The sequence below is a fragment of the Lemur catta genome, chromosome 22 (genome assembly GCF_020740605.2).
Source record: "Lemur catta isolate mLemCat1 chromosome 22, mLemCat1.pri, whole genome shotgun sequence".
NCBI lineage: Eukaryota > Metazoa > Chordata > Mammalia > Primates > Lemuridae > Lemur > Lemur catta.
Window position 1 is genome coordinate 8,870,832 of NC_059149.1, and position 20,696 is coordinate 8,891,527.

General features: G+C 38.3%; 2 protein-coding genes across 11 annotated transcripts in view; both read right to left on the bottom strand.

Annotated features, from left to right (window-relative positions):
* The window catches only part of DDHD2 (DDHD domain containing 2), a 44,280-nt gene extending 27,006 nt beyond the window's left edge, over positions 1-17,274 (bottom strand). For 3 of the 9 annotated variants that reach the window (XM_045535869.1, XM_045535868.1, XM_045535864.1), the window contains exons 1-16: positions 17,099-17,225; positions 15,667-15,991; positions 14,694-14,884; positions 13,996-14,085; positions 13,401-13,521; positions 12,227-12,316; positions 11,200-11,335; positions 8,530-8,738; positions 8,215-8,282; positions 7,220-7,342; positions 6,041-6,136; positions 4,370-4,489; positions 4,107-4,262; positions 3,742-3,844; positions 3,466-3,636; positions 2,581-2,743 (exon numbers count right to left, since the gene is read on the bottom strand). In XM_045535869.1, coding sequence (XP_045391825.1) covers positions 2,581-2,743; positions 3,466-3,636; positions 3,742-3,844; positions 4,107-4,262; positions 4,370-4,489; positions 6,041-6,136; positions 7,220-7,342; positions 8,215-8,282; positions 8,530-8,738; positions 11,200-11,335; positions 12,227-12,316; positions 13,401-13,521; positions 13,996-14,085; positions 14,694-14,884; positions 15,667-15,886 — 2,057 coding nt within the window. In that variant the 5' untranslated portion in view covers positions 15,887-15,991; positions 17,099-17,225. Of the gene's footprint in view, positions 1-2,580; positions 2,744-3,465; positions 3,637-3,741; positions 3,845-4,106; positions 4,263-4,369; positions 4,490-6,040; positions 6,137-7,219; positions 7,343-7,795; positions 8,283-8,529; positions 8,739-9,342; positions 9,813-11,199; positions 11,336-12,226; positions 12,317-13,400; positions 13,522-13,995; positions 14,086-14,693; positions 14,885-15,666; positions 15,992-16,574; positions 16,651-16,687; positions 16,977-17,098 lie in introns of those variants that run through there. The other 6 variants (XM_045535865.1, XM_045535866.1, XM_045535867.1 and 3 more) reach the window with 6 other exon arrangements.
* Positions 17,275-20,220: 2,946 nt separating this feature from the next.
* Positions 20,221-20,696, bottom strand: part of BAG4 (BAG cochaperone 4) — a 50,684-nt gene continuing 50,208 nt past the window's right edge. The window contains exon 7 of one of the 2 annotated variants that reach the window (XR_006730967.1): positions 20,221-20,547. Coding sequence is in view for 1 of the 2 variants with exons in the window: in XM_045535899.1 (XP_045391855.1) it covers positions 20,378-20,547 (170 nt within the window). In the remaining variant the exon portion in view is untranslated. The remainder of the gene's footprint in view (positions 20,548-20,696) is intronic. The other variant, XM_045535899.1, reaches the window with a different exon arrangement.

Below are 20,696 nucleotides of genomic sequence, written 5' to 3' on the forward strand. Positions count from 1 at the left end.
AGATACACATATATAAGGTCAAATGATTTTCAACATGGTGCCAAGGCAATTCAATGGGTACTCCTTCTGGATACACTTTTCAACACATGGTACTAGAACAACTGGATAACCATACGCAAAACAGTGAACCTCAATCCTTCTCTCATGCCACATTCAAAACTTCACTCAATTAAAATGGATCATAGACCTAAATGTAGGAACATAAACAATATGACTTGTAGAACACAGGAGAAGTCTTAATGATTGTGGATTTGGCAGAGATTTTAAAAATAGGTCCAAAAAGCACAAATATCAATAAATCGGACTTAATCAAAATCAAAAACTGCTGCTCTTCAATGAAAACACACTGATAGAAAAAATGAAAAATAGGGTACCTCCTGGAAAAAAAAACTATCTGAAAAAGACTTGTAACTGGAATATAGAAAGAACTCTTGCAACCTTAGTAAGACAATCAAATTTTTAAAAATGGGCAAAAGATCTGAACAGACACTTCACCAAATATGGATGGCAAATAAACATATTAAAATATATTCCATAACATTAGTCATTAGGGAAATGTACATGAAAACCACAGTGAAGGGCCATCATACCCCATTCAGAATAGCTAAGAGACTAGTTATCAAGAGTCGTTGAGGGTAGGGATCACCTGGAATTCTCAAACACTGCTGAGGGAATGGAAACTGCTGGCGGCAAAACAGTTGGGCAAGTTTCTTTTAGAGATACACTTCCATTCTCAGGCAAGAAGTAATTTGGCAAAAAAAAGAAAAAAAAAAAAAAGGAAAGAAAAATAGATAAAATAAAAAAAAAATAAACTTAAAGATACACTTCCATATGACATCCAGTATTTACCCAAGAGAAATTAAAGAATATGTCCATACAAAGTCTTGTACATGAAAGTTCCTAGTAACTTTGTTAATAGCCAAAAAATGGAAACAACCCAAATGTCCACCAACAGGTGAATGGATAAATTGTGATATATCCATATAATGGACTACTACTCAGTGATAAAAAGAGATAAGCTAAGATTATACACAACACGGATGGATCTCAAAATAATTATGCTGAGTAAAAGCCACCAGACAAAAAAAGAGTATATATTGTATGATTTCAAGTAAAAGTCATTGCAGACTAATCTACAATGACAGAACAGATCAGTGGTTACCTGGAGATTGCGAGGAGGGGAGAGGAGAAAAAGAGGGAAGAATTACAAAGGGCACAAGGACACTTCTGAGCATGATGAATATCTTCATTAATTTGTGGTGATGATTTCACAGATATATACATGTCAGAACTCATATTTGTGTACTTTAAATATGTGCAGTATATTATACATTTTTCACCCAACAAATTGGTAGAGATTTAAAGTTGATAAAACTGCTTGAAAAGCTGTAAGGAAACAGATACTCTCATACATTCCTGGTAGCAGTGTCAAAAGGAACCTCTATTTGGCAATATTTATCAAATACTATAAATGCATATACCCTGTATGCCAGCAATTCCAATTCTAGGTATTTTACCTTACAAAAATACTCATGAATAGATGAAATGACATGAACAAGATGTGTAAAGAGCAAAAATACAGAAACCTAAAGACCCATCAGTGGAGGACTGGTTAAACAAATTATCATATAGTCATAGTGACATACCATGCAGCTAAAAGAATGAGGAAACTCTACATACAATACGTAAAGAACTCCAAGATATACTAGTAAGAAAAAATAAGGCACAGAAAAAAATTCATATACTATTTATATTTTTAAAAGGAGGGAAATAATATATTCACACACATGTATTATACAGCATAAAATAAATTGCTGGAAGAAGCTTTAAGAAATACATGTTAGCTGCATGTGGGGAGGAAACTAGTTAGCAAGGAAAGAAATGAAAAAGAAAGAACATTCTTAGAAGAGTATTATTTTAGCCTCTTAGACTGCTTTTGCTGAACTGCACTTTGATTTTATGTCATGGCCTCCACTGTATTTATTATAAAGAGATGATATTGATTATATCAGGTAATATTTCCTTTATTAGAATCCAATAGAAAAATTCCTCAGGACCTTAAAGCTTGCATTTTTTAAACACTGATCTCGGACCCATCTTATTTTCCTAGCTTTATTTTTCTTTACTTCAATTTCTTCAGTGATGAAGTTGTATTCTGTTACACTATATGAATTTCAATGAGTGCCATTAATCCATTATACAATCCATCAGGTAATTATATTTAATAATTAGTTCTGATTCTACTTTAAATGCTTTCAAATGGGTTCCTTAAAATACTTACAGCAATAGTAATGTATGTTCCAGTTCATTCATATGCACCCAAATGGCCAAGACACTTTTATGACCAAGCTAAGAGAACTAATGGTTGTTGGCATCATTAGCCCCATGCTCTACCCAAATGCAAAATAAAACAATGTTTAAATCAGATTTCTTTAAATGACACAATTGTGCTATTTTGTAACTGTCTAAAGGAGAACTCATTCTAATCACAAATGTGCAATGGCCTATCCTCCTTTTTCTACATCTATCAAATATCTGTGAAACAAACAAAAAAGAGAAACAAAGACAAATAACACCTACCAGTAGCATAGATGGCTTTGTAAAGCAAATAAGTATTCATTGAAACTTTCAATGGGCTTCTCCTGTAGCACATAGTCAATGCGCTGGCCTCCATTCAGCATTCCCACGTTGATGGGCAAGACTTCTTCTTTGACTGACACAGAGGTCTCTTCTGTGTTAACATCTGGATATGGAAGGATCATAAGAAGAAAATGAAAGCTTTGAGCCCTCCAGGTTGTCCTGTTACTTCCCCCACACTCCAAGTTTACCGTAGGATGAGCTACTCTCTGTTCAGAGAGACTTGTCCCATCTTCCTCCTCTCAATCTCCTTAAAGCTGCTCTTCAGGTCACACTAATTTTGTCCAACCCCCCTTTTTCTTTTGCTCAACATATTACATTACCTGTACCTTTAATAGCTAAGTCATTTGCCTTGGGTTTATAAACTGTCAGCAGGAATAGAGCTCGTTGGGAAGTTGAAAACTAAAGTAAAAGAATGCAATATTAACTGTGAAATTAAGTGGAAAGTATCCTAGCTAGTCCCCAGCCAGGAGAATAAAACTGAGCCACAAATACATAGTGCAATTCCCCCTGTACCGCAAGGAACTTCACAGACCAGGCTCTTAACATTACCCCCAGTTCCCAAGTGGGGAATGTTTTAAAGCCTAGTTACCAAATGCTTAGCTTCTCTTGTCATTTGTCCTCACAAATAATGTTTTCCATGATTTGTGGCTATTAAGATGACAGGAAAGGTTAGCAGAGCCAAAAGCCCATTAGGACCCATAGTATAGGTCCTATACAGTAAAAGGTCCTATACAGTAAGAAGGCGCTGGAGCATAAGAACTCCACACTAGGGAGTCCTTCTTATCTGGCCTAATGTCGCGAATCAATGTGTACAGTATCACTGACCACTAGGCTTCTCTGAACTTGATTCAGGTTCTGCTTCACTTTCTTCTGCAGTTTCTGAAGCCTGCAAGGCAGGGTATGAAGCTCTGGTGAAAGACTTCCAAGCCATCCGCAGTGAACCTAGCAAGTTGTTCTTAAGGTCCATACTCATCCTGGTCAAGCCTTCTCTCAGTTCTGAACCACAAAAAGAACATTAAATGATGTATGAAGAGTTTAGGGTCCATTCAGTCTGCACTGGCCAAAAGTTCTAGAATTATCAAGTTCTATACTTAGATTTACCTAAATGCATCCGCTTCCTGCCTTTATGATGTGGGATCAGCATTGGCTCAAATTCCACTTCCGGGACCACCATTGGTTCAATCCTATAGGCCACAGGATCAAACTACATAGGAAAAATAATACTGACATTTACCTCTGCTAAAGAAAGATAGTCTGAGAAACTGTGTATCTTAAGCAAGAATAATTATAAGTCCATTAAAAAAATGTACACTTATTGGCTCCATCACTTCCAGATCAATACTATGATAAGTTGTGTCATTTACTAGAGAATGGTATAGAAAAAAACCAAATCAACAGAAAATCATATGCTCTTTACCAATAAGCCCTAATATTCATATAAAACACAATAGCTATACAATGCTTACAGGGTGATAAATATTGAAGAAACCTTTGCACGTTGGAAACTTGTAGTTGGGATCGATTCTTTTTAGTCCTCGGACAGTAAGGAACATTCCAATTGGAGATCCAAAGGCAAAGAATATTTCTGGTTTATAAATGAGCCTGGGGTATTTTACAGACACCTGGAAGGAGAAAATAAATGCATCTCTCATTAATAACAAAAGTTACATCTATTCCTACAATACCAGTAAGAGGCAGTAAAATGATCAAAGAGAAGTAGTATCGTTACCTGCCCAATGCCAACATCCAAATAGTCCTCATTTCTAGTATCATCAGTATCACTGCCAAGCTTAGATTCTTCGGGGATGTTTGCCCCTGAAACTGACTGCAGCGTTGGTCTATTAATACCCTAAAGAATAAAAAACAACAACAACAAAAAAAAACCAGTTATGTGGAGCACCTGGGCGTGGTGGTGCACCTGGATAGTCTCAGCTACTTGGAAGGCTCAGGTGGGAGGATCGCTTGAGCCCAGAAGTTTGAGTCCAGCCTGGGGAACAGAGCAAGACCCCGTTTCTATTTTTTAAAAAGTTATATGGAACTATTATATAGTAAAAGTAGTCTAAGGATTATATAGTTTTCTACTAGTTTCAAAGGATGATTGGGAAAGTTTGAAATAGTAGCCAATAATTCTAGGAAGAATCCCTCAGAAAACAAGATAAAGCTGATGAAAACAACAGTTGCCTTAAATTATGAATTGACATCCCTACACACTCTAAAATGAGGAGAGTTGTACACAGCCAATTTGGGCAGCAGTTGAAACTTTAGTGCAGCCATCAGGAAAGAGAACAATTGCTGAGCACTGTGGGAAGAACTGTTGAGGATTGATAAGGAGCTCTATGAAGTGCTGTGCCATCGTAATCAAGGCAAGTAGGATGTCCCTATGGATACAGAATATAATACACACACTGGGCCAAGGACTGAAGCTTAAAAATGTACTGAGCCACCTGCTAAAAAGTTGGGGAAGAATTAACTACTAAGATGTGGAAAGGAATTCAGTGACCAGAAAAACTGAATACAGAAGTACTGTTACAACATGGATAAACTTTGAGAACATTATGCTAAGGGAAAGAAGCTAGTCACAAAAGGCCATATATTGTACGATTCTATTTATATGAAATGTACAAAATAAGCAAATCCATAGAGACAGAAAGTAGATTAGTGGCTACAGAGGCTGGGGGCAGGGAGGAATGGGGAGTGACTGCAAATGGGTCTGGGTTTTCTTCTGGGGGTGATAAAAATGTTCTGGAATTAGACAGTAGTAATTGTTACATAACTGTGAATATACTAAAAACTATTAAATTGTATATTTTAGGCCGGGCATGGTGGCTCATGCCTGTAATCCTAGCACTCTGGGAGGCTGAAGTGGGAGGATTGCTTGAGGTCAGGAGTTTGAGACCAGCCTCAGCAAGAGCGAGACACCACCTCTACTAAAAATAAAAAAAAGTAGCTGGGCGAGGTGGCACATGAGTGTAATCCCAGCTACTCGAGACGGTGAGGCAGGAGAATGACTTGAGCCCAGGATTTTGAGGTTGCTATGAGCCATGATGATGCCACTGCACTCCAGCCCAGGCAACAGAGCAAGACTCTGTCTCAAAAAAAAAAAAAAATTGTATATGTTTAAATTAAGGGTGAATTTTATGGTATGTGATCGCATTATATTTCAATAAAGTTGTTATAAAAAGAAAAAAAATGGAATGGTAGGAGTCCAGGGGAGATATGACTTCTGAAGCTAATAATATTTTTAAGGATATAGATAAAAGAAAATTAATTTCTAAAAGGAGAACCAAAGATCAATTACCAAAACTTCTCAGCTCCCCAAAGTAAACATCCCACAAAGCTCAGGGATACACCATGGATGTCAAAGAATTGCTTAGTCCAAAAGCTATATTAGGCACATTACCATTGAATTTTTTCTGGTCCTGAAATAGTTTAATATCTTTCTTCTTGGTCCTAAAGGAATTCCCATTTCCTGAAGATCTCTGTCTGTACATAAAGCCTAAACATAGAAAATAAAATCTTTCTTATTTGTAGACAAAATCAATTAAGCGTCCTGTCCCCTAAGAGGAGTAAGACCTAGGCACTTGGTGGTTCTTTGTTTTGTATTGCTCCAGCTCCCTAGTGGGAGCTTAATAACTTCAAGAAGAAAAGTCTATTTTATTCATAAAACAGCCTAAAAAAGAATAGAAAGTATCAATACTACAGTTACTGTAATATAGATAACATCGTTACTGTTAAAAAAAAAAACAAAAAACCTAGAGAAGCTGGATATCTAATGACTTCCTGACAGAAAAACCCTCCTTGATTTCCATGCTCACTTCAATGTCTCTGATTATACTCCTGCTCGTGGACGCAGCAGTGAGAACATACAGCAAACACAGAAGTATGGAACAGATTAACAAGATCTCAGCTGAAGTGACACTCATCTTGTTAGGGAAGTCTTCCTTCACCCTCTCAGACTGGGTTAATTCATCCCATTATACATTCTTATACCACAGTGTGCCTTTTCTACTTAGTTCTTTTCATAATTGTAATTAATGGTGTGTGATTATTTAATTTGTATCTTCCCCACTAAATTATAAACACTAGAGGTCAGGGACCGTATCTGTCTTATTTACCACTCTATTTCCAGGAATAGTACGCTGATCATAGTAAAGCATTTACTAAATATCTAGTATGAACGCATATTTAGAATGAATGTGTCACGAACCAGATAAAAGCCCAACAAAAGTGGGAAAAACAAATAAGCAAATAGCAACAAAACTCTTGAAAGCATAACAGAAAATAAGAGTTGGAACAGTCAGTGTTATTCAGGGGTTTGTTCTCACACTTGTGCTTTCTCTGAGCTGTGCTGTTTTCCCTTTGCTCTATTGCTCTATGAATATCAGTGTGGCTCATCTGAACTCTGAACTCCCACAAAAGAAAGGTCACTTTATATGATAAACAGCAAATAAATAAGGCTAAATGATGCTTAAAAAACATTATTAATGATAATGTTACCAAGGTCAGGCTCTTGGTAAACATGAAGCAATAAACACAGTGCAAATAAGTCTGGCATAAACTTTTAAAAAATTATTCTTACCAGGGCTTCCTTATCAACTTTCTCCTTCTCAAAGATATTAAAGAATTCAGAGAGTTGAAGTTTCTTCAAATCTTCCTCTAGTGTCAGTGTATCTCCTTGATCCATAACAATATTAAGCAAATCCTAAAAATTAAGTTTTAAAGCTCATATTCTCAAAATTCACTTAGTTTCTTTTATTACTACTTTACAATTAAGAAATGTATTATATAAGATTTCCAGTGCTGTATCTTAACTTTAAATAAATTGTAATTTATACGAAATATAAATTAAGAGGTGATTGAGCTCCAAGATTTTTGTTACTTTAGTTGAAAATATGTTTTTAAATGAATGAGTGAATAATTATCAAAATATTATTCATTATCATCAACAAACATTTATAGACCTTTAGGGGAAGCTCAGTGCTTAAGAAATTAGGGAAACAGTGTATAAGAAATAAAATAGCCTAAGACAAGACTCTGCCCTGGAAGAACTCACGGTCCAACAGGAGAAATAGGACATTTACATAAAAACAGAAAAAAATACAAGATAGTACTTGTATTAAATATGCTAAGTACTACATCAATACTATAGACGACATATGTTCATAGGACTTCGTTTTACTAAAATATATGTTTAAACACCAACTCCCCCCGTGCTTTCAAACAGAACTTCTATAAATCACATTAATTTGCATGCAATTCATTTTTCATTTCCCCACATGCAAACTGTTTAGCTCAATGATACTATAATTCTATTAATAAACAGTGCATATAAAGAAAAATAAGACACCTATGGTTATTTCAGAATATGGCAATTATTTGTAAAAGCATATTACTATCTTACTTCTATCATCCAAGAACCACAGAGATAATTATAAGTCTGTCAAAATAAAAATAAATGTAAATTTAACATCATGGCATAAGACTAAACTCAGCTAAAAACAAAAAATAAGTCTAAAATCTAAAAATACTTACTAAGGAATACTATAAGAGAACCTATCTGAGCATCTAAATTACCTTTTCACTGTCAATATCCCCCAAAGAATCTTTCTGATTTGTTAGGATATCAAACAATATAAGCGAACCTATAAGTAAAATAGAAGAAAGAAGGGACAATTTCTAAGCATTAGCACTACACATGTAAGCAAATCTACACAGCAGGGAGTCTTTCTTTCCAGTTTACCACCTCCCATCCAACCCCTTCCAAATTCTTCATCACAGACCACTTCTAGACCTCTGAATTTGATACTGATAAAAGACACTGTGCTTTCAAAATACGGACATTCTTAAAATTTAACAGTCCTCTCTGGTCACAGAGAATTCATTTGTTACCTAAACTATGACCAGCAATGGAAACACCCCCTTTGAAATCAGGGTTCCTCTGCAGAAAAAGTGTGTATATTCGGTTCATTTCAGAAACAACTGTGTCCACAATAGTCTGACAGTAGGTGGGGCTATTGTAGAAGAAGACATCCAGAATTGTGTCGTTGGTGAAGTGCCTGAGGCGGTTAATGCTGGGCAGAGTTATTCGCTGCAGATCTCTGAAAAAAGGAAAGGTATTTTAAGCAGGAAACCTAAATATATTTCATAGCCCCCTCTAAGTTATTATCTAGCTTGGCCTTCAACCTTACATTTAAACATTTAACGATACAAGTGACAACTATCAATTTATAGGAAAAACATAGGACAAAGGAACATGTTTAGCGAAGCCAAAGGAACATGATCAACAAAATTCAGAGTGTAAGAAATGCTACAAGACAATGCAGTTTCTTCAATATATAAATTGCAAGAAAATTATAGATGTAGATAGAGAGGTAATCAAGAGATTAAGAGAGATTTAAAAACTATATCAACTGGCCTGGCGCAGTGGCTCACGCCTGTAATCCTAGCACTCTGGGAAGCCAAGGCGGGGAGGATCGTTTAAGCTCAGGAGTTCAAGACCAGCCTGAGCAAGAGCGAGACCCCATCTCTACTAAAAAAATAGAAAGCAATTAGCTGGACAACTAAAAATATATAGAAAAAATTAGCCAGGTATGGTGGGCATGCCTGTAGTCCCAGTTACTCGGGAGGCTGAGGCAGGAGGATTGCTTGAGCCCAGGAGTGTGAGGTTGCTGTGAGCTAGGCTGATGCCACGGCACTCTAGCCCGGTAGACAGAGTGAGAGTCTGTCTCAAGGAAAAAAAAAAAAAAAAACCATATCAACTAACTGTAATGCACAAACTTTATTTGGATCCCAGTTTAAAATATGTGTGTATACATTTGTGTATGTGTATGTATATATATGACTATACATACATATAAAATCATGAGCATATACAATTGGAAATTTGAACACTGACTGTATATTTGATAGTATTAAGAATTTTGCTGGGTGTGGTGGCTCACGCCTGTAATATCAGCACTTTGGGATTACTTGAGGCCAGGAGTTCAAGACCAGCCTGGGCAACACAGCGAGACCTGTCTCTCTGCAAAAAACTTAGCAGCGCATGGTGGCAAGCGCCTCTAATCCCACTACTTGGGAGGCCGAGGCAGGAGAATTGCTTGAGCCCAGGAGATCAAGGCTGCAGTGAGCTATGATGATGCCACTGCACTCCACCTGTGTGACAGAGACTCTGCCTAAAAAAAAAAAAAAAAACTATTTTAGGTGTGATGCTGATGTTACGGTTATATAGTTTTAAAGTCCTTTAAGATATACTATACAAACTGAAACATTTACAGATGAAATGATATGATGTCTAAGATTTGACTCAAAAATAATATGGTAGATGGAGGGCAGTAGATAGGGGTAAGGAGATACAGATGGGACAGAACCAACCATGTGCTGAGGGTTACTGGGGCTAGGTAATCAGTCCATGAAGATACAGGACTTTTGTGTACAAAATTCTTAATACAAGGTTTTTTTAAAAAAACAAAAGATACAAGAGGCTTCTCCTAGAATTTTCAGCATTAAGGTTTTTTGATGACAAGTCACGTGATAAAGGGATCAGCTCCCTCTCTCAGTGCAGAATTTATAAAAACAGAAAATGGTGAAAATGCCAGATGCCAAAGGCAAACAGAACTCACATCTGGCAAACGAAGACAATGCTGACATCGTCTAAATCACCTTTCACTTAAAGCTTCCTCAAAATTTCCAGAAAGAGTCCTCAAATATTCCACAGCTTCTGCAGTTCAGAGAGGGCTACATGCCCTTAGTAACTTCGTAACATCAGCTCAACTGTTAAAGAATGTGGACTCCATACCACTAACAGCAGTACCGCAGCAGAGTGTCTGGCATACAGGATATACTCAAGTCATAGGGTATTAAGAACTGAGAGACACAGAATCAGAAACGCCATCTCCAAGACCAGCAGGGAAAGACTGCTATTTCCTTCATCTTCCAGGAAGCATCTCCTAATTCTATTCTAGAACTATATTACAAACATAATTCTTTCTGGAAAGCCCATAACAAGATATCCTCAATATAAGGAAACCTTCTCTGTCATCACCATAAAATTTACAAACAAAACTACTGGGCATGTACCTTAAGAAAGCCATCACTTAAAAATCATTGTACCAATTATACCTCAATTATTGACATTTATGTCTGGGAGATGTCCTCTCTTTTTCGTAAATATGGACAAATATTTTTAAATATGATCATACAAGGAACAACAAAATACTTTGTACATCTTGGGGTGTGGTTGGTTTTTGACATCTGAAGACGAGAATGCTTATACATGACAGGAAGAAAGCAATGTTTGGCTTTAATGCTAAAGAAATAACGAAGCTGTAATGTTAATAGTAAATACTAGTGAGCCAGTAAAACATACTGAAGAAGATAAAGCATAGCTCCTTTCTTAACTACAGCTAGTTAAACCAAAGACCTGATCAGCATTTAATAGCATGTCTGTAAGAAATTTTAAATATACAACCAGCTATAGCAGAAATGTTCCCAAACATATCGATGATTAGAAAACAAATTAAAATCACAGTTGACAACTCAAGGGTATCAAGTATTACTCACACATCAACACCAGTAGAATGCAAAGGACTGTGCCAGTTGACTGGAAGAAATTCTACCCTCCCAATCTGCTGATTTTCTTGGGCTTTCTTAAAATGTGTCTGTAGCAAGTTCAAGGAAACACTGCGAAAATCATTAACTAGAAAGGAAAATTTATGCATCAACAGTGAAGCAACAAATCTGTAGAATTAGGATGCAACAAATCATGTAATTATACTGTGTCTAACTACATTTGCTTAGAACACATATTGACTTGAGTCAAAAATAGTAAAGTGGTATTCAGGAAAAATTATGAGTACATAAAAGAAAAGATATTCCTTTAATATAGAACTTACTTTTACCATACAAAACATTTCATCAAAAGAAAGGTTAACTTCAAAATGTGTGTCATGGGAACTGTTTCAATCAAAAAAAAAAAAAAAAAAAAAAACTTATGACAATATGTCAATTCATCTTGTAACCAGGTTCCTATTCTAGCTTTCTGGTTCTTATAAACCACCACCATCCAACACTTTAGATTTAAAAAAATACACTGTTGTTTGAAATTCATAGCATATGGATCTTAACCTTCCAGAATACAATTCTAGCTTATGCCTAGAACTATTAGCCAGTAGAGTCAGACACCCTAATTGGGACAATTAGACTTTGAATACTATCAAGTTTTAGAGGGCATTACCTTTCAAAATCTAGTTATGACTTAAATCTTCCAATTTAGAATATCAAGAGGTTTATCACAGTATGAATTACAAAAATGATTGATGCCTTTGTTATTCATTTAAACTCTACCATCTTTATCAAGGGCTTGTTCACTCAAGAATTATTAGTTAAGAGTATAATCTATTAGCCTCAGGAATTTACTCATACTTTAGGTCTAAGCTGGAAAGCTTTACAACCTTGCCACCTATCTTTAGCTCTCTAAATCTTATTATGCAGCTAAGACAACAGACCAAAGACAATGCTTTATCTCAGCTCACAGGAGCACTGACTAATATTCTACAGTCATCTAATCTTGCATGCTTTGCAAACCTACCACACTGTACAATGCTTCGAAACCGGAGATCACAAGCTGGTCCAATCCCATGGACTACAAAAACCAAATGATCTATTTGTAAAGGTTCCCCTATAAATGAAATTAAAAAGAAAAATTATCCTATGTTATTAGTCATGTATTCTAAAATCAAACATACATAACGAATAGGTTATAAACATGTGCAAGTTAAAATATGAATAATTTAAAAGGCATGAAATAGTCCTATACTTAAGTACTTAGTAAAAATATGTTAATTTTACTTTGTTTCTAATGTATATTGACATAAGTCTGAAAAATTTTTTCAGGCTTTTAAAACTTTTTATTTTGAAATAACTGCCAACTTACAGAAAACTAGAAAGAACAGAAACACCCATGCACTTTTTACATAGATTCAACTTTTTAACAATCACATGTGCTTTATTATTGTGTGTCTGTGTGGGGGGGGGTGTGTATATACACACATTTTTCTGAACCATCTGGGAGCAATTTGCATATGTCGTCAGGTTGTATACATCTGTAACCTTTTAACATTTTAATGTATATTTAATGAATATTTCCTAAGAATATTCTTACATAATCACAGCACATTTAATTCATGTAATTTAACATTAACAGAATACTTTTATCTAATATTCCACTTTAATCAATTGTCCCAATAATGTCTGGTACGTTTTTAAAATCTGAAACTTTAAATTTGACTTTTTGAATTACAGTAAATCTAAGACTTTGTCCCAGACATAAGTCATCTCCTCTGCAAGACAAAAGGAATTTTATAATCAATTTAATTATAAAACCAACCATAAGTGACCCTAGCTAGATAGCAATGGGTAATTACCAAGGTCCTACTGAAAAATAGTTTTCCTTAAACGAAAATCTTTAAGGGACAGGAGTTAGTCAACAAATTTCTAGTCAACCAGGTGGAATCACACTTCTTAGAATTAGGACTAAATCAGTTAATCTGTACTTAGTGACTTTCTACGTAGTACTGCCAAATTTTACCCATCTAACCAGCTTTAAAAGAGACTTTTACATCTATTAGATTAAGTTAACTCAGAATAAGTCTATACAATTAAAGATTATTTTTAAGCCTTGATTCAAATCCATAGAAAAAGACACAATTAAAGGAATAAACAAATAAGTATATCATAAAACAATAAAAAATAATTAAGATTACCACAATGAATGTCAACAGAGATGTTCTCAACCCCTCTCTTCACTGTTCTTGGTCGACCCTGCTCAGTAGGTGTTGACCCCCATTCATCAGACCCTGCAACTGGCTGGTAATGCACCATGAGCTTAAATAGAAAAGATCAGAGCAATAAACATACTCTACAGTATAGTCATCTCTATATAATAATACATTTTAGAGGGTAGGAACATGTCTTTCAAAACATATAATCAAACCTCAACTGGAGTTTTGATGTGAAACTCTTAGAGCTTGAAATAAAAACCCTGAAAATACACTAGGCTAACAGATCTTTCAACAATATCCTACACAGTGAATATATGCTCACGTAATATGTTGGTGATTTTCTTAACCTATAGTGGCATAATTTTCCCTAAGAAAATTCTTTTGTATAAACTGAGTGGAGTAAATAATGGTAATAGCTATGAGTTTTAAATTTCATAATTATAAATTCAAATGTAAAATTTGCCAAAAGTTATTCTATATGGAGTCCATAGGAGGAAAAAGAAACCAATTAAGTTCTCCTTAGTAGTGCAATTAACCTTTAATCCCAATATTAGAGAAATGCTTTAATTCGTTTTACCTTTGGATTGTGTAATATAATAATTTCTCTGTTGGGAGACTCCAGTTTCTTTTTCCATTCATCCAGAGTTACAGCAAGCATGTAGGTTTCCTTAAAAGAAAACAAATTGCATTAGATTTCTCCAATAGCTTTCCTACTGAACTTATTCACAAGAATACTACTACATAAATGAGTTTCAATAAGAACATCCTACTCCAATTTATCAAATTTATTTTTAAATTCTTTTAAAATTACAAGAGATAATAGCACAGGACAAAGAAAAAAAATCACTCCCTAATTTCATCATCTAGACTAGATAATCGTTGTTCACATTTTTATATATTCTTATCAATAATATTAGATGTTCTGCTCCAATTTAGAGAAAATAAATTTCAGTTTTCAGAGCAAGAAAAATGAAAATCAAAAGAGATCAATCCTGCGGTCATAGTTTATTAACAATGATCAACGCTAGGGGAAAAATTTTTTTTAATTTAAATTAAAAAGCATAATTTAGTTCCCACAGTATCTTAAAATCTGAAAATAAAACTACTTCATCCTGAAACTAACTTGCAAAATGGAGTGCTTTGTTAAATTTTATAATGTGATGCAGAGAGAACCAAACTCTCTGGAAATTTCACAAAGTTATAAGAGGAAAAAAAGATGATTAAATAAGAGAAAAAAATGAAAAAAAAAATGAGTAAAAAGAGTCAAAGGTATACCTCTAAAACTTGGCTGAAGCTCTCTGAGTAGGGAACATATTTATTGTCTTTGTCTCCTTTGTAAAACCACGTGCATCGTCTCACTTCTGATGCTAGCTCATCCCAATACACAGCATACCGCATCCTCTCCCCCAGATGAACATCGTATCTGCCCCCATCAGTGGCGACAACTCTCCCATTACAATCTTTTCCTGTCAAGGATTGGAAAGGGAAAAGAAGTACATATTTCAAAATAAATCTCCTAAAATACAATTCTGAGTTACTCTCTACATAATATTATAAAACACATGAATGAACAGTTCTACGTGGCTAAACATTAAACAAAACAGAATTCGGATCTTTTTCACTACATTACAAACTGTAAAAACCATTCTTGGTTTTAATGAAACATGAAACAGCTCTGTTCTTTTTCTAAGAAAGGCAGTAGTGCCCCCTTAAAAATAAAAGTATATAAGATTTTTCTGAATTTTTTGCTTCAGGGACCAAAAGGTAAATTAATGACAATCATGATGGTTTAGTATAACCAGCACTATTCTTATTTCATGAAAAAAAAAAAAAAGAAAACAAGAAATAAGGTAGAGTTCATTCTTCTGCAATATGACATGCTACCCTACAGACACTTTTTTTTCCCCCCCGAGATGGGTTCTCACTCTGTTGCCAGGCTAGAGTAAAGTGGTGTGATCATAGCTCACTGCAACCTTGAACTCCTGGGCTCAAGGGATCCTCCTGCCTCAGCCTCCCCAGTAGCTAGGACTGCTGGCACACACCACCACACTTGGCTAATTTTAAAAATTTTTTAGAAATAGGGTCTCCTGTGATACCCAGGCTGGTCTCAAATTCATGACCCAAAGCAATCCTCCTGCCTCAGCCTCCCAAAGTGCTGGTATCACAGGCGTAAGCCACCGCCCTGTCAGGACTATTAAAGTTTGAGAGAGACCAAAGTCTTTGTCCATTACAAGTCATTTTCACCTACCAGAGCCATACGCCTCTTCTAGCTGCTGTGAATCCTCAGAGTTGAAAGGAATCCATGTCTCTTTAGAATCTATTATCTTACAATAAAACCAATGTGGAGAAACTGGTTCATACAAGCTGCCAGGATCCATGTCTATTAGCTCAAAGGAACTACATGACTTTGGTGATGGGGATGGATCTGACTGGGACAATTGTTCCTGGTGTGATTCCACTGATGACATTTCGCTCTCTAAGGATAGAAGAAAACTATGAGGAAATGATTTTCCTTCTATTAATTAAGTGTAACTGTTCACACACGAAAAACTGGTCATCGCAAGCAGCCATTTCTGCAAAACAAAAACAAAAAACAATGGAAAAGGGCTACATAATTTATACTAGAAATAACAAATTAACAGCTGGATGGGGGAGCTTTAAACAAACGCTTCTGTTAGATCAACCATTTTGCATTGAGCTCCCAATTGTCTCTCGGAAAACTGCATAATTTTACTCAGACAGTAAGTTTCAAACAAACCCAGAATCACAAGAACACATGGTCAAAACCTGATTGCAACAAAACATTTTACCCCAATTGCCAATCTAAACCTAGGGCCAAAAGCAGGAAATTTACTCCAACCAAGTCTCAGGTGGGTCATGCCCTGTCCTAGCAACACCTGGGTTTTAGGCTCCAGGCCCCTATCATTATACATTTTACAAGTCTATTGGAATCTTAAAACGCAGAAAATAAAACTATTCACTTAAGAACTAATCATTTTCATTGATCCTTGAAGTTACTTAATGGGCTGAAAATACCGAACCTCGCCTGGGGCCACCGTGCGCACGCGCACACCCACTCACATCGCCCCCGAGTCTCAGGTGAAAAGTTAACAGGCGACCTCAAAAAAGCCGCCTCCTCACAAGAAGCGCTCTGACCTACGTGCTTCTCCCTCCTCGGCGCTAACACCCGTCCGCAAAGAACAGCACTGCGGCTGGCGGAAGCGGACCCGCGGCTCCTACGGGGAGGGTGAAGGCTCGGCATCCCGCACCTGCGCCGCGGGGGCAGACACCTGGCCGCCCCAAGCGAACGCCCTCGGGCTTTCGGCCCCGCTGTCCTCCTTCCTGGCACACGTCGCTCAGCCGCCTTGGCGCGTTCCTTCTCCCCACCACCCAGGCCTCCTGCCGCCGGCGCCGGGGCTTCGGAGCTCGGGCTCCGGTCTCCTCCCGCCTCCCGCCTCCGGCCTCCGGAGAGCAGCGGAGCCGCCAAAGGCAACGAGGGAGTTTCCCGGTGCCTGGGGCGCAGCCGGTACCAGGGCCCTGGCCGCGCCCGGAGCCCAGGCCACCCCCGCCCGCCGCGCCGGTCCTCCCAGCGCCCGTGCCCGCCCCGACTGCGCGTCCTCCTCCGCCCCGGCCTCCGCATCCCGCAGCGCCGCCCCGCGCCGGCGCCCACGCCGACTCACCTGGCGGCCCCGCCCCCTCCCGCGCGCTCCGACCCTCGCTGAGGGGGGCACGGCATGTCCCAGCCGCGGCCTTCACCCGGAGCCCGTGCGGGGCGGGACGGGGCGGAGCCTGCGGCCCCGCGGGTCGCGCCAAACACCCGGTTCCGCCGCGCTCTCCGCGGGCGAGCGGCGGCCTGGCGCGGCGGCCGGGGGCGCGCCGTGAGGGCAGGGCCGCGGGGACCGGCGGCAAGTGTCGCGAGAGGTGGAGGGAATCGCGCGAGACGTGGCTGGTGCGGGCAGGGAACTGAGGCCGGAGGTCTGCAAGAGGGCGGGGCGGGGAATGATGCTGGCGGGGTCAGGGGGCATTTCGAGTCTCCGTGACGGAAAGGTTCTTCGAGATAAGGCGGTCCTGCGGCCTCACGAGGTGGGCAAACGGGCCTGACGCTGGGCTGCTCCGGGCAGCCCTACTACTGGGCAGGGACGGTGCGGGAACGCGGGGACGCTGCGCCCCCCGAGAAACTGGATGGCGCGGGGCGGGGGGCGGCTTCTGCAAGCTGAGACCCGCATCGCTGGCATTTGCAAGGAGTGCGGGTGTCTCCCGGCTTGCGTCAGTAGCATTTAGAGGCTGCCAAAAAGATGTCCCTAAAAAATACAAGAGGTGAGCTTGACGGGGTCTAAAAGCTGCAGGAGAGGTCGGAGACGAAATCCGTTTGTCCAAACAAGATGACGTAACAGGTGAAAAGTTGAAACGGGCTTCCCACGGTCATGAACCTGAGCGGTGGCCCTGCTCGGCTCTGCTGAGTGTTTCATTGCCTGGAAGACCTCAGTTCCTTTGAGTATTGAATAAGATGCTTTCCTATTTTCTAGCTACATGATAGGGCAAGGGTTCAGGGAATGTTTTTTCTTTCAGTCTTATTACTTCTGAAACTGAAAAAAGGAAACCGAAAGAGGAAATTTTTACCACACTTAATTCTCTGTACAGATTAACAGCCACACACAAATATCCACGTTGACTTAACCTTCCCCTCAAGTTTATAACACTTAAATAGCTTCTGTCCTCTGTGAACAGGATGAAGAAAGCCAAGACTGTGTCCCAGATGACTAGATGACTAACAGTTGCTAACATTTGCTGAGCTCTTACTGTGTTCTAGCCATAGCTGTAAGCATTTTACAAGTATTATCCCATTTAATTCTCACAGCAACCTGAGGAAATAGGTATAATAGTTATCCTTCTTTACATAGAGGTAAAGTGACTCACCCCAAGTCACACTTACCAGCAAGTGGCTGAGCCAAAATTATGAACCCAGACAGTCTGACTTCAGAGCCTGCACCTAAGTAACTTGCCTAAAATCGGAGTCAGTTAAGTGACAGAACTGGAACTTGAATTTCGGGTCTCTATCTTCAAATCTTGTTGTATCCTCACTCTTCTCAAATTTGGGGAGTGCAGGACCCCTTTACACTCTAATTATTGAGAATCCTAAAGACTACTGTTTATGTAGGTTATATTTATCACTATCTACTGCACCACAAATGAAAACCGAGACATTTAAGTATGTATTAATTCATGAAAAAGCAATAGGAGGCTGGGCAGAGTGGTTCACACCTGTAATGCTAGCTCTTTGGGAGGCAGAGGCAGGAGGATCACTTCAGGCCAGGAGTTTGAGACCAGCCTAAGCAATACAGAGAGAGCCCGTCTCTACAAAAATAAAAAATTAGCTGGGTGTGGTGGTGTGCACCTGTAGTCCCAGCTGCTCTGGAGGCTGAGTTAGGAGGATCACTAGAGCCCAGGAGTTTGAGGTTGCAATGAGCCACTCTAGCCTGGGTGACAGAGCGAGACCCTGTCTCAAAAAAAAAAATAAAACAAACAAACAACAACAAAAAACCCAAGCAAGGGTAAACCCATTCATGCATAAATAACATTTTTATGAAAAATAACTATTTTCCAAAATAATAAAAAAAACGAGAATAGAAAATTTATAAATTTCTTTAATGTCTGACTTAATAGAAAACTATTGGATTCTCATATTTGCTTCTGCATTCAATCTGTTAAAATTTTTGTTATGGTTGAAATATATGAAGAAAATCTAGCCTCATTCAAATATGTAGTTGGAGAAGGAACGAGTAATTTAATAACCTTTTCAGATAATTGTGGATATTTTTTAACACTACTGAAAATTCCATAAATGGTAAATTTCTCAAAAGTGGGTTGCAATGTGTAATCTGGAAATAATAAATTTTTCATATTCCAATACCATTAAAATGCCTGGCATGGTGGCTCACGCCTGTAATCCTAGCACTCTGGGAGGCTGAGGCAGGAGGATCACTCAAGGTGGGGAGTTCAAGACCAGCCCCAGCAAGACCGAGACCCCGTCTCTACTAAAAATAGAAAGAAATTAGCCAAACAACTAAAAATATATATAAAAAAAAATTAGCTGGGCATGGTGGCACATGCCTGTAGTCCCAGCTACTCGGGAGGCTGAGGCAGGATTGCTTGAGCCTAGGAGTGTGAGGTTGCTGTGAGCTAGGCTGATGCCACAGCACTCTAGCCTGGGCAACAGAGCCAGACTCTGTCTCAAAAAAATTTACTGGTCTGTCTTACACTTTGAATGGATCTTTTACCCATGCATGATTTATGATATCATGTATTGAAAAATACCAGTTCACTGAGCTATCAGATCTTCCAAATGTTAACACATTTCATTATACAGTTTTTTTTTTAAATCATCACTAATCTGATCAGAAAAGTCTTTAGATATCGGGAAGCTATCAAGTTCACAGTCGCAGATACAAGTTTTCCAAAATTCTACTTTTTTCTTGACAGATCATATTTTTTGTCACCTGTTTATCCCAGAGAAAGGCCAAATTTTATCTTTGGCAACAGATACGTTCAGTTGTTTTCCTTGAGGTGATAAACTCACTTTATTTTCAAGAAAAGTTCTGCTAAATACCTAAATCTAAATAGCCATAGTTTGTCAGTTGTATTTTCAAATAAAAATGATGTTTCATGAAAAAAGAGCAGGTAGTTCAGCTTCCAATTCAAACAATATCTCAAGTGCTTTTTCCTCAAGATACCACCATTGTACTTTGTTAAGCAACAGAACTGTTTTACGTATACTAACCACTTTATCACACAGAATATGAAAAAGATGTGAACTCAAGGATTAAGAGTTAACAAAATTAATTTTTATTGACTCTGAATGATATTCTTAAGTGAAACTGGCACTATTCTTATCATGAATGCATGGCAGGAAAGAATGCAATGACTGACAATAGAGTTTGTTTCCGCTGCCTTAATTCACACTAAGATGGCAGCAGTTTTACCCACCACTGCTTTTGCATTAATAGTGCAAATTCCAGCCAGGGACCAGGGCTCATGCCTGTAGCCCAACACTTTGAAAGACCAAGGTGGGAAGAGTGCTTGAGGCCAGGAGTTCGAAACCAACCTGGGCAACATAGTGGAAACTCCGTGTCTACAAAACAATAACAAAAAAAAAACAGTGCAAACATCAACATAGCAAAAAAAGGCAAATCATATCTTAGTATTATTATGAAAATGGTTTTGAACTTGTTACCCCTGAAAGAGTCTCTAAGACCACTAGCATCCATGGACCACCCTTTG